Genomic DNA, 15,469 nt, shown 5'->3' on the forward strand with positions numbered 1-15,469 from the left:
TACCTGTTCTACCTATATACCTATATTTCTGTTCTACCTATATACCTGTTCTACCTATACACCTGTTCTACCTATATACCTGTTCTACCTATATACCTATATTTCTGTTCTACCTATATACCTGTTCTACCTATACACCTGTTCTACCTATATACCTGTTCTACCTATATACCTATATTTCTGTTCTACCTATATACCTGTTCTACCTATATACCTGTTCTACCTATATACCTGTTCTACCTATATATCTGTTCTACCTATATACCTATATTTCTGTTCTACCTATATAGCTGTTCTACCTATATACCTATATTTCTGTTCTACCTATATACCTGTTCTACCTATATACCTATATTTCTGTTCTACCTAAATACCTGTTCTACCTATATACCTGTTCTACCTATATACCTCTTTTTCTGTTCTACCTAAATACCTGTTCTACCTGTTCTACCTATATTTCTGTTCTACCTAAATACCTGTTCTACCTGTTCTACCTGTTCTACCTATATACCTGTTCTACCTATATACCTGTTCTACCTATATACCTGTTCTACCTGTTCTACCTATATATCTGTTCTACCTATATACCTGAGCTACCTGTTCTACCTATATACCTGTTCTACCTATATACCTGTTCTACCTATATACCTGTTCTACATATATACCTATATTTCTGTTCTACCTATATTTCTGTTCTACCAATATACCTGTTCTACCTATATACCTGTTCTACCTGTTCTACCTATATACCTGTTCTACCTATATAACTATATTTCTGTTCTACCTATATACCTGTTCTACCTATATACCTATATTTATGTTCTACCTATATACCTGTTCTACCTATATACCTATATTTCTGTTCTACCTACATACCTGTTCTACCTATATACCTATATTTCTGTTCTACCTATATACCTGTTCTACCTATATACCTATATTTCTGTTCTACCTAAATACCTGTTCTACCTGTTCTACCTATATACCTATATTTATGTTCTACCTAAATACCTGTTCTACCTGTTCTACCTATATTTCTGTTCTACCTAAATACCTGTTCTACCTGTTCTACCTATATATCTGTTCTACCTATATACCTGTTCTACCTGTTCTACCTATATACCTGTTCTACCTGTTCTACCTATATACCTGTTCTACCTATATACCTGTTCTACCTATATACCTGTTCTACCTATCTACCTGTTCTACCTATATACCTGTTATACCTGGTCTACCTATATACCTGTTCTACCTGTTCTACCTATATACCTGTTCTACCTATGTACCTGTTCTACCTGTTCTACCTATATACCTGTTCTACCTATATACCTATATTTCTGTTCTACCTAAATACCTGTTCTACCTGTTCTACCTATATACCTGTTCTACCTGTTCTACCTATATACATGTTCTACCTATATACCTGTTCTACCTATAAACCTGTTCTACCTGTTCTACCTATATACCTGTTCTACCTGTTCTACCTATATACCTGTTCTACCTATAGACCTGTTCTACCTATATACCTGTTCTACCTATCTACCTGTTGTACCTATATACCTGTTATACCTGTTCTACCTATATAACTGTTCTACCTGTTCTACCTATATACCTGTTCTACCTATATACCTGTTCTACCTGTTCTACCTATATACCTGTTCTACCTATATACCTGTTCTACCTGTTCTACCTATATACCTGTTCTACCTATATACCTGTTCTACCTATATACCTGTTCTACCTGTTCTACCTATATACCTGTTCTACCTATATACCTGTTCTACCTGTTCTACCTATATACCTGTTCTACCTATATACCTGTTCTACCTGTTCTACCTATATACCTGTTCTACCTATATACCTGTTCTACCTGTTCTACCTATATACCTGTTCTACCTATATACCTGTTCTACCTATCTACCTGTTCTACCTGTTCTACCTATATACCTGTTCTACCTATATACCTGTTCTACCTGTTCTACCTATATACTGTTCTACCTATATACCTGTTCTACCTATATACCTGTTCTACCTGTTCTACCTAAATACCTGTTCTACCTATATACCTGTTCTACCTATAAACCTGTTCTACCTGTTCTACCTATATACCTGTTCTACCTATATACCTGTTCTACCTATAAACCTGTTCTACCTGTTCTACCTATATACCTGTTCTACCTATATACCTGTTCTACCTATAAACCTGTTCTACCTGTTCTACCTATATACCTGTTCTACCTATATACCTGTTCTACCTATAAACCTGTTCTACCTGTTCTACCTATATACCTGTTCTACCTATATACCTGTTCTACCTATATACCTGTTCTACCTGTTCTACCTATATACCTGTTCTACCTGTTCTACCTATATACCTGTTCTACCTATATACCTGTTCTACCTATATACCTGTTCTACCTATATACCTGTTCTACCAGTTCTACCTATATACCTGTTCTACCTGTTCTACCTATATACCTGTTCTACCTATAAACCTGTTCTACCTGTTCTACCTATATACCTGTTCTACCTATATACCTGTTCTACCTATCTACCTGTTCTACCTGTTCTACCTATATACCTGTTCTACCTATATACCTGTTCTACCTATATACCTGTTCTACCTATATACCTGTTCCACCTGTTCTACCTATATACCTGTTCTACCTATATACCTGTTCTACCTATATACCTGTTCTACCTGTTCTACCTATATAACTGTTCTACCTATATACCTGTTCTACCTATAAACCTGTTCTACCTGTTCTACCTATATACCTGTTCTACCTATATACCTGTTCTGCCTATAAAACTGTTCTACCTGTTCTACCTATATACCTGCTCTACCTATATACCTGTTCTACCTATATACCTGTTCTACCTGTTCTACCTATATACCTGTTCTACCTATATACCTGTTCTACCTATATACCTGTTCTACCTGTTCTACCTATATACCTGTTCTACCTATCTACCTGTTCTACCTATATACCTGTTCTACCTATATACCTGTTCTACCTGTTCTACCTATATACCTGTTCTACCTATATACCTGTTCTACCTGTTCTACCTATATACCTGTTCTACCTGTTATACCTATATACCTGTTCTACCTATAAACCTGTTCTACCTGTTCTACCTATATACATGTTCTACCTATATATCTGTTCTACCTGTTCTACCTATATACCTGTTCTACCTATAATTCTGTTCTACCTTTAAACCTGTTCTACCTGTTCTACCTATATACCTGTTCTACCTATATACCTGTTCTACCTATAAACCTGTTCTACCTGTTCTACCTATATACCTGTTCTACCTATATACCTGTTCTACCTATATACCTGTTCTACCTGTTCTACCTATATACATGTTCTACCTGTTCTACCTATATACCTGTTCTACCTATATACCTGTTCTACCTATATACCTGTTATACCTATATACCTGTTCTACCTATATACCGGTTCTACCTGTTCTACCTATATACCGGTTCTACCTGTTCTACCTATATACCTGTTCTACCTGTTCTACCTATATACCTGTTCTACCTATATACCTGTTCTACCTATATACCTGTTCTACCAGTTCTACCTATATACCTTATCTACCTGTTCTACCTATATACCTGTTCTACCTATAAACCTGTTCTACCTGTTCTACCTATATACCTGTTCTACCTATATACCTGTTCTACCTATCTACCTGTTCTACCTGTTCTACCTATATACCTGTTCTACCTATATACCTGTTCTACCTATATACCTGTTCTACCTATATACCTGTTCCACCTGTTCTACCTATATACCTGTTCTACCTATATATCTGTTCTACCTATATACCTGTTCTACCTGTTCTACCTATATACCTGTTCTACCTATATACCTGTTCTACCTATAAACCTGTTCTACCTATATACCTGTTCTACCTATATACCTGTTGTACCTATAAACCTGTTCTACCTGTTCTACCTATATACTTGTTCTTCCTATATACCTGTTCTACCTATATACCTGTTCTACCTGTTCTACCTATATACCTGTTCTACCTATATACCTGTTCTACCTATATACCTGTTCTACCTATAAACCTGTTCTACCTGTTCTACCTATATACCTGTTCTACCTATATACCTGTTCTACCTATATACCTGTTCTACCTGTTCTACCTATATACCTGTTCTACCTGTTCTACCTATATACCTGTTCTACCTATATACCTGTTATACCTATATACCTGTTCTACCTGTTCTACCTATATACCTGTTCTACCTATATACCTGTTCTACCTGTTCTACCTATATACCTGTTCTACCTATATACCTGTTCTACCTATATACCTGTTCTACCGGTTCCACCTATATACCTTTTCTACCTGTTCTACCTATATACCTGTTCTACCTATAAACCTGTTCTACCTGTTCTACTTATATACCTGTTCTACCTATCTACCTGTTCTACCTGTTCTACCTATATACCTGTTCTACCTATATACCTGTTCTACCTATATACCTGTTCCACCTGTTCTACCTATATACCTTTTCTACCTATATACCTGTTCTACCTATATACCTGTTCTACCTGTTCTAACTATATACCTGTTCTACCTATATACCTGTTCTACCTATAAACCTGTTCTACCTGTTCTACCTAAATACCTGTTCTACCTATATACCTGTTCTACCTATAAACCTGTTCTACCTGTTCTACCTATATACCTGTTCTACCTATATACCTGTTCTACCTATAAATCTGTTCTACCTGTTCTACCTATATACCTGTTCTACCTATATACCTGTTCTACCTATAAACCTGTTCTACCTGTTCTACCTATATACCTGTTCTACCTATATACCTGTTCTACCTATAAACCTGTTCTACCTGTTCTACCTATGTACCTGTTCTACCTATATACCTTTTCTACCTATATACCTCTTCTACCTGTTCTACCTATATACCTGTTCTACCTGTTCTACCTATATACCTGTTCTACCTATATACCTGTTCTACCTGTTCTACCTATATACCTGTTCTACCTATATACCTGTTCTACCTATCTACCTGTTCTAACTGTTCTACCTATATACCTATTCTACCTATATACCTGTTCTACCTATATACCTGTTCTACCTATATACCTGTTCTACCTGTTCTACCTATATACCTGTTCTACCTATATACCTGTTCTACCTGTTCTACCTACATACCTGTTCTACCTATATACCTGTTCTACCTATATACCTGTTCTACCTGTTCTACCTATATACCTGTTCTACCTATATACCTGTTCTAACTATATACCTGTTCTACCGGTTCTACCTATATACCTGTTCTACCTATATACCTGTTCTGCCTATAAAACTGTTCTACCTGTTCTACCTATATACCTGTTCTACCTATATACCTGTTCTACATATATACCTGTTCTACCTGTTCTACCTATATACCTGTTCTACCTATATACCTGTTCTACCTATATACCTGTTCTACCTGTTCTACCTATATACCTGTTCTACCTATATACCTGTTCTACATATATACCTGTTCTACCTGTTCTACCTATATACCTGTTCTACCTATATACCTGTTCTACCTATCTACCTGTTCTACCTATATACCTGTTCTACCTATATACCTGTTCTACCTGTTCTACCTATATACCTGTTCTACCTATATAACTGTTCTACCTGTTCTACCTATATACCTGTTCTACCTGTTCTACCTATATACCTGTTCTACCTATAAACCTGTTCTACCTGTTCTACCTATATACCTGTTCTACCTATATACCTGTTCTACCTATAAACCTGTTCTACCTGTTCTATCTATATACCTGTTCTACCTATATACCTGTTCTACCTATATACCTGTTCTACCTGTTCTACCTATATACCTGTTCTACCTATATACCTGTTCTACCTATATATCTGTTCTACCTGTTCTACCTATATACCTGTTCTACCTATATACCTGTTCTACCTATAAACCTGTTCTACCTGTTCTACCTATATACCTGTTCTACCTATATACCTGTTCTACCTATAAACCTGTTCTACCTGTTCTACCTATATACCTGTTCTACCTATATACCTGTTCTACCTATATACCTTTTCTACCTGTTCTACCTATATACCTGTTCTACCTGTTCTACCTATATACCTGTTCTACCTATATACCTGTTCTACCTGTTCTACCTATATACCTGTTCTACCTATATACCTGTTCTACCTATATACCTGTTCTACCTATATACCTGTTCTACCTGTTCTACCTATATACCTGTTCTACCTGTTCTACCTATGTACCTGTTCTACCTGTTCAACCTATATACCTGTTCTACCTATATACCTGTTCTACCTATATACCTGTTCTACCTATATACCTGTTCTACCAGTTCTACCTATATACCTGTTCTACCTGTTCTATCTATATACCTGTTCTACCTATAAACCTGTTCTACCTGTTCTACCTATATACCTGTTCTACCTATATACCTGTTCTACCTATCTACCTGTTCTACCTGTTCTACCTATATACCTGTTCTACCTATATACCTGTTCTACCTGTTCTACCTATATACCTGTTCTACCTATATACCTGTTCTACCTATATACCTGTTCCACCTGTTCTACCTATATACCTGTTCTACCTATATACCTGTTCTACCTATATACCTGTTCTACCTGTTCTACCTCTATACCTGTTCTACCTATATACCTGTTCTACCTATAAACCTGTTCTACCTGTTCTTCCTAAATATCTGTTCTACCTATATACCTGTTCTACCTATAAACCTGTTCTACCTGTTCTACCTATATACCTGTTCTACCTATATACCTGTTCTACCTATAAACCTGTTCTACCTGTTCTACCTATATACCTGTTCTACCTATATACCTGTTCTACCTATAAACCTGTTCTACCAGTTCTACCTATGTACCTGTTCTACCTATATACCTTTTCTACCTATATACCCTGTTCTACCTGTTCTACCTATATACCTGTTCTACCTATATACCTGTTCACTACCTGTTCTACCATACCTGTTCTACCTATATACCTGTTCTACCCTATATACCTGTTCTACCTATATACCTGTTCTACCTGTTCTACCTATATACCTGTTCTACCCATATACCTGTTCTACCTATATACCTGTTCTACCTGTTCTACCTATATACCTGTTCTACCTATATACCTGTTCTACCCATATACCTGTTCTACCTGTTCTACCCTATATACCTGTTCTACCCTATATACCTGTTCTACCCTGTTCTACCTATATACCTGTTCTACCTATATACGCCTGTTCTACCTATATACCTGTTCTACCTATATACCTGTTCTACCTGTTCTACCTATATACCTGTTCTACCTGTTCTACCTATATACCTGTTCTACCTATATACCTGTTCTACCTGTTCTACCTATATACCTGTTCTACCTATATACCTGTTCTACCTGTTCTACCTATATACCTGTTCTACCTGTTCTACCTATATACCTGTTCTACCTATAAACCTGTTCTACCTGTTCTACCTATATACCTGTTCTACCTATATACCTGTTCTACCTATAAACCTGTTCTACCTGTTCTACCTATATACCTGTTCTACCTATATACCTGTTCTACCTATATACCTGTTCTACCTGTTCTACCTATATACCTGTTCTACCCTATATCTGTTCTACCTGTTCTACCCTATACCTGTTCTACCTATATACCTGTTCTACCTATAAACCTGTTCTACCTGTTCTACCATATACCTGTTCTACCTATATACCTGTTCTACCTATATACCTGTTCTACCTGTTCTACCTATATACCTGTTCTACCTGTTCTACCTATGTACCTGTTCTACCTGTTCTACCTATATACCTGTTCTACCTATATACCTGTTCTACCTATATACCTGTTCTACCAGTTCTACCTATATACCTGTTCTACCTGTTCTACCTATATACCTGTTCTACATATAAACCTGTTCTACCTGTTCTACCTATATACCTGTTCTACCCATATACCTGTTCTACCTGTTCTACCCTATATACCTGTTCTACCTATATACCTGTTCTACCTGTTCTACCTATATACCTGTTCTACCTGTTCTACCCTATACCCTGTTCTACCTATATACCTGTTCTACCTATATACCTGTTCTACCTGTTCTACCTATATACCTGTTCTACCTATATACCTGTTCTACCTATAAACCTGTTCTACCTGTTCTACCCTATATACCTGTTCTACCTATATACCTGTTCTACCCTATATACCTGTTCTACCTGTTCTACCTATATACCTGTTCTACCTATATACCTGTTCTACCTATAAACCTGTTCTACCTGTTCTACCTATATACCTGTTCTATCTATATACCTGTTCTACCTATATACCTGTTCTACCTGTTCTACCTCTATACCTGTTCTACCTATATACCTGTTCTACCTATAAACCTGTTCTACCTGTTCTACCTATATACCTGTTCTACCTATATACCTGTTCTACCTATAAACCTGTTCTACCAGTTCTACCTATGTACCTGTTCTACCTATATACCTTTTCTACCTATATACCTCTTCTACCTGTTCTACCTATATACCTGTTCTACCTATATACCTGTTCTACCTGTTCTACCTATATACCTGTTCTACCTATATACCTGTTCTACCTGTTCTATCTATATACCTGTTCTACCTATATACCTGTTCTACCTATCTACCTGTTCTAACTGTTCTACCTATATACCTGTTCTACCCTATATACCTGTTCTACCTGTTCTACCTATATACCTGTTCTACCTATATACCTGTTCTACCTATATACCTGTTCTACCTGTTCTACCCTATATACCTGTTCTACCTGTTCTACCTATATACCTGTTCTACCCTATATACCTGTTCTACCTGTTCTACCTATATACCTGTTCTACCTATATACCTGTTCTACCTGTTCTACCTATATACCTGTTCTACCTATATACCTGTTCTACCTGTTCTACCTATATACCTGTTCTACCTGTTCTACCTATATACCTGTTCTACCTATATACCTGTTCTACCTATATACCTGTTCTACCTGTTCTACCTATATACCTGTTCTACCCTATATACCTGTTCTACCTATATACCTGTTCTACCTGTTCTACCTATATACCTGTTCTACCTATAACCTGTTCTACCATATACCTGTTCTACCTGTTCTACCTATATACCTGTTCTACCCTATATACCTGTTCTACCTGTTCTACCTATATACCTGTTCTACCTATATACCTGTTCTACCTATATACCTGTTCTACCTGTTCTACCTATATACCTGTTCTACCTATATACCTGTTCTACCTATATACCTGTTCTACCCGTTCTACCTATATACCTGTTCTACCTATATACCTTTTCTACCTATAAACCTGTTCTACCTGTTCTACCTATATACCTGTTCTACCTATATACCTGTTCTACCTATATACCTGTTCTACCTATCTACCTGTTCTACCTATATACCTGTTCTACCTATATACCTGTTCTACCTGTTCTACCTATATACCTGTTCTACCTGTTCTACCTATATACCTGTTCTACCTATAAACCTGTTCTACCTGTTCTACCTATATACCTGTTCTACCTATATACCTGTTCTACCTATAAACCTGTTCTACCTGTTCTACCTATATACCTGTTCTATCTATATACCTGTTCTACCTATATACCTGTTCTACCTGTTCTACCTATATACCTGTTCTACCTATAAACCTGTTCTACCTGTTCTACCTATATACCTGTTCTACCTATCTACCTGTTCTACCTATATACCTGTTCTACCTATATACCTGTTCTACCTGTTCTACCTATATACCTGTTCTACCTATATACCTGTTCTACCTGTTCTACCTATATACCTGTTCTACCTATAAACCTGTTCTACCTGTTCTACCTATATACCTGTTCTACCTATATACCTGTTCTACCTATAAACCTGTTCTACCTGTTCTACCTATATACCTGTTCTATCTATATACCTGTTCTACCTATATACCTGTTCTACCTGTTCTACCTATATACCTGTTCTACCTATATATCTGTTCTACCTGTTCTACCTATATACCTGTTCTACCTATAATTCTGTTCTACCTATAAACCTGTTCTACCTGTTCTACCTATATACCTGTTCTACCTATATACCTGTTCTACCTATAAACCTGTTCTACCTGTTCTATCTATATACCTGTTCTACCTATATACCTGTTCTACCTATATACCTGTTCTACCTGTTCTACCTATATACATGTTCTACCTGTTCTACCTATATACCTGTTCTACCTATATACCTGTTCTACCTGTTCTACCTATATACCTGTTCTACCTATATACCTGTTATACCTATATACCTGTTCTACCTATATACCGGTTCTACCTGTTCTACCTATATACCTGTTCTACCTGTTCTACCTATATACCTGTTCTACCTATATACCTGTTCTACCTATATACCTGTTCTACCTATATACCTGTTCTACCAGTTCTACCTATATACCTGTTCTACCTTATCTACCTATATACCTGTTCTACCTATATACCTGTTCTACCTGTTCTACCTATATACCTGTTCTACCTATATACCTGTTCTACCTATCTACCTGTTCTACCTGTTCTACCTATATACCTGTTCTACCTATATACCTGTTCTACCTATATACCTGTTCTACCTGTTCTACCTATATACCTGTTCTACCTATATACCTGTTCTACCTATATACCTGTTCCACCTGTTCTACCTATATACCTGTTCTACCTATATATCTGTTCTACCTATATACCCTGTTCTACCTATATACCTGTTCTACCCTATATACCTGTTCTACCTATAAACCTGTTCTACCTATATACCTGTTCTACCTATATACCTGTTGTACCTATAAACCTGTTCTACCTGTTCTACCTATATACCTGTTCTTCCTATATACCTGTTCTACCTATATACCTGTTCTACCTGTTCTACCTATATACCTGTTCTACCTATATACCCATATACCTGTTCTACCTATATACCTGTTCTACCTATATACCTGTTCTACCTATATACCTGTTCTACCTATAAACCTGTTCTACCTGTTCTACCCTATATACCTGTTCTACCCTATATACCTGTTCTACCTATATACCTGTTCTACCTGTTCTACCTATATACCTGTTCTACCTGTTCTACCTATATACCTGTTCTACCCTATATACCTGTTATACCTATATACCTGTTCTACCTATATACCTGTTCTACCTATATACCTGTTCTACCTGTTCTACCTATATACCTGTTCTACCTGTTCTACCCTATATACCTGTTCTACCTGTTCTACCTATATACCTGTTCTACCTATATACCTGTTCTACCTATATACCTGTTCTACCGGTTCCACCTATATACCTTTTCTACCTGTTCTACCTATATACCTGTTCTACCTATAAACCTGTTCTACCTGTTCTACCCTATATACCTGTTCTACCTATATACCTTTTCTACCTATCTACCTGTTCTACCTGTTCTACCTATATACCTGTTCTACCCTATATACCTGTTCTACCTATATACCTGTTCTACCTGTTCTACCTATATACCTGTTCTACCCTATATACCTGTTCTACCTATATACCTGTTCCACCTGTTCTACCTATATACCTGTTCTACCCATATACCTGTTCTACCTATATACCTGTTCTACCTATATACCTGTTCTACCTGTTTTACCTATATACCTGTTCTACCTATATACCTGTTCTACCCTATATACCTGTTCTACCTGTTCTACCTATATACCTGTTCTACCTATATACCTGTTCTACCTATAAACATGTTCTACCTGTTCTACCTATATACCTGTTCTACCTATATACCTGTTCTACCTATAAACCTGTTCTACCTGTTCTACCTATATATACTGTTCTACCTATATACCTGTTCTACCTATATACCTGTTCTATCTGTTCTACCTATATACCTGTTCTACCTATATACCTGTTATACCTATATACCTGTTCTACCTATATACCTGTTCTACCTATATACCTGTTCTACCTGTTCTACCTATATACCTGTTCTACCTGTTCTACCTATATACCTGTTCTACCTATATACCTGTTCTACCTATATACCTGTTCTACCTATATACCTGTTCCACTTGTTCTACCTGTTCTACCTGTTCTACCTATATACCTGTTCTACCTATAAACCTGTTCTACCTATATACCTGTTCTACCTATATACCTGTTCTACCTATATACCTGTTCTACCTGTTCTACCTATATACCTGTTCTACCTATATACCTGTTCTACCTATATACCTGTTCTACCTGTTCTACCTATAAACCTGTTCTACCTGTTCTATCTATATACCTGTTCTACCTATATACCTGTTCTACCTATATACCTGTTCTACCTGTTCTACCTATATACATGTTCTACCTGTTCTACCTATATACCTGTTCTACCTATATACCTGTTCTACCTGTTCTACCTATATACCTGTTCTACCTATATACCTGTTATACCTATATACCTGTTCTACCTATATACCGGTTCTACCTGTTCTACCTATATACCTGTTCTACCTGTTCTACCTATATACCTGTTCTACCTATATACCTGTTCTACCTATATACCTGTTCTACCTATATACCTGTTCTACCAGTTCTACCTATATACCTGTTCTACCTTATCTACCTATATACCTGTTCTACCTATATACCTGTTCTACCTGTTCTACCTATATACCTGTTCTACCTATATACCTGTTCTACCTATCTACCTGTTCTACCTGTTCTACCTATATACCTGTTCTACCTATATACCTGTTCTACCTATATACCTGTTCTACCTGTTCTACCTATATACCTGTTCTACCTATATACCTGTTCTACCTATATACCTGTTCCACCTGTTCTACCTATATACCTGTTCTACCTATATATCTGTTCTACCTATATACCTGTTCTACCTATATACCTGTTCTACCTATATACCTGTTCTACCTATAAACCTGTTCTACCTATATACCTGTTCTACCTATATACCTGTTGTACCTATAAACCTGTTCTACCTGTTCTACCTATATACCTGTTCTTCCTATATACCTGTTCTACCTATATACCTGTTCTACCTGTTCTACCTATATACCTGTTCTACCTATATACCTATATACCTGTTCTACCTATATACCTGTTCTACCTATATACCTGTTCTACCTATATACCTGTTCTACCTATAAACCTGTTCTACCTGTTCTACCTATATACCTGTTCTACCTATATACCTGTTCTACCTATATACCTGTTCTACCTGTTCTACCTATATACCTGTTCTACCTGTTCTACCTATATACCTGTTCTACCTATATACCTGTTATACCTATATACCTGTTCTACCTATATACCTGTTCTACCTATATACCTGTTCTACCTGTTCTACCTATATACCTGTTCTACCTGTTCTACCTATATACCTGTTCTACCTGTTCTACCTATATACCTGTTCTACCTATATACCTGTTCTACCTATATACCTGTTCTACCGGTTCCACCTATATACCTTTTCTACCTGTTCTACCTATATACCTGTTCTACCTATAAACCTGTTCTACCTGTTCTACCTATATACCTGTTCTACCTATATACCTTTTCTACCTATCTACCTGTTCTACCTGTTCTACCTATATACCTGTTCTACCTATATACCTGTTCTACCTATATACCTGTTCTACCTGTTCTACCTATATACCTGTTCTACCTATATACCTGTTCTACCTATATACCTGTTCCACCTGTTCTACCTATATACCTGTTCTACCTATATACCTGTTCTACCTATATACCTGTTCTACCTATATACCTGTTCTACCTGTTTTACCTATATACCTGTTCTACCTATATACCTGTTCTACCTATATACCTGTTCTACCTGTTCTACCTATATACCTGTTCTACCTATATACCTGTTCTACCTATAAACATGTTCTACCTGTTCTACCTATATACCTGTTCTACCTATATACCTGTTCTACCTATAAACCTGTTCTACCTGTTCTACCTATATATACTGTTCTACCTATATACCTGTTCTACCTATATACCTGTTCTATCTGTTCTACCTATATACCTGTTCTACCTATATACCTGTTATACCTATATACCTGTTCTACCTATATACCTGTTCTACCTATATACCTGTTCTACCTGTTCTACCTATATACCTGTTCTACCTGTTCTACCTATATACCTGTTCTACCTATATACCTGTTCTACCTATATACCTGTTCTACCTATATACCTGTTCCACTTGTTCTACCTGTTCTACCTGTTCTACCTATATACCTGTTCTACCTATAAACCTGTTCTACCTGTTCTACCTATATACCTGTTCTACCTATATACCTGTTCTACCTATATACCTGTTCTACCTGTTCTACCTATATACCTGTTCTACCTATATACCTGTTATACCTATATACCTGTTCTACCTGTTCTACCTATAGACCTGTTCTACCTATATACCTGTTCTACCTATAATCCTGTTCGACCTGTTCTACCTGTATACCTGTTCTACCTATATACCTATTCTACCTATAAACCTGTTCTACCTGTTCTACCTATATACCTGTTCTACCTATATACCTGTTCTACCTATATACCTGTTCTACCTATATACCTGTTCTACCTGTTCTACCTATATACCTGTTCTACCTATATACCTGTTCTACCTATATACCTGTTCTACCTGTTCTACCTATATACCTGTTCTACCTATATACCTGTTCTACCTATCTACCTGTTCTACCTATATACCTGTTCTACCTGTTCTACCTATATACCTGTTCTACCTATATACCTGTTCTACCTATCTACCTGTTCTGGGCGGACTTGAGCGTTGACCAGCTGATGAACCACAGACTCTGACAGGCCGACGTCTCTCAGCAGGAAGGCTGTCAACATCTCATCTTCCTTCAGGATATCCTCTATCTTCAGACCTCGACCTGGAACAGGAATAAAACATGGCTTGGATACTGAGGGAGAACGAAGAGGAGGTGTCTACTGCAGGAGACGAAGAGGAGGATTGAGGGGTGTATTCACTAGGAACCAAACAGAACCAAACAGAACCAAACAGAACCAAACAGCCAAAACTAACCTGGACTTGCCCAATTTGTTGTAATGTTTTTCTACGGTTTGCTACAGTATGCATTAATTAATAAATACATCCCTGGATTCATGGTGGGCAGGGTTATTGTCAGTACCTGCTATCTGTTCTGGTGTGTTACAGATGGTGTCCATGAAGTTGTTCATGACGGCCATGTCCTCCCACAGCCGACCCAACTGCTGGAACTCTGGGTCGTCAAACAACAGCTCATTGGAGTCAGCCCAGAACCGCGCCAGTCTAAAACACAGAACATAGAACCAACCAAGACAATTGAGTATAGAACCCT

At 37.0% G+C, this 15,469-nt stretch overlaps 1 protein-coding gene across 2 annotated transcripts in view; it reads right to left on the bottom strand.

Annotated features, from left to right (window-relative positions):
• Positions 1 to 15,469, bottom strand: part of LOC106569796 (retinal-specific phospholipid-transporting ATPase ABCA4) — a 93,029-nt gene that overhangs the window by 67,728 nt on the left and 9,832 nt on the right. For both annotated transcript variants that reach the window (XM_045694487.1, XM_045694486.1), the window contains exons 5-6: positions 15,281 to 15,420; positions 14,895 to 15,022 (exon numbers count right to left, since the gene is read on the bottom strand). In XM_045694487.1, coding sequence (XP_045550443.1) covers positions 14,895 to 15,022; positions 15,281 to 15,420 — 268 coding nt within the window. The remainder of the gene's footprint in view (positions 1 to 14,894; positions 15,023 to 15,280; positions 15,421 to 15,469) is intronic.

This window comes from Salmo salar, chromosome ssa14 (assembly GCF_905237065.1).
Source record: "Salmo salar chromosome ssa14, Ssal_v3.1, whole genome shotgun sequence".
Taxonomy (NCBI): Eukaryota; Metazoa; Chordata; class Actinopteri; order Salmoniformes; family Salmonidae; genus Salmo; species Salmo salar.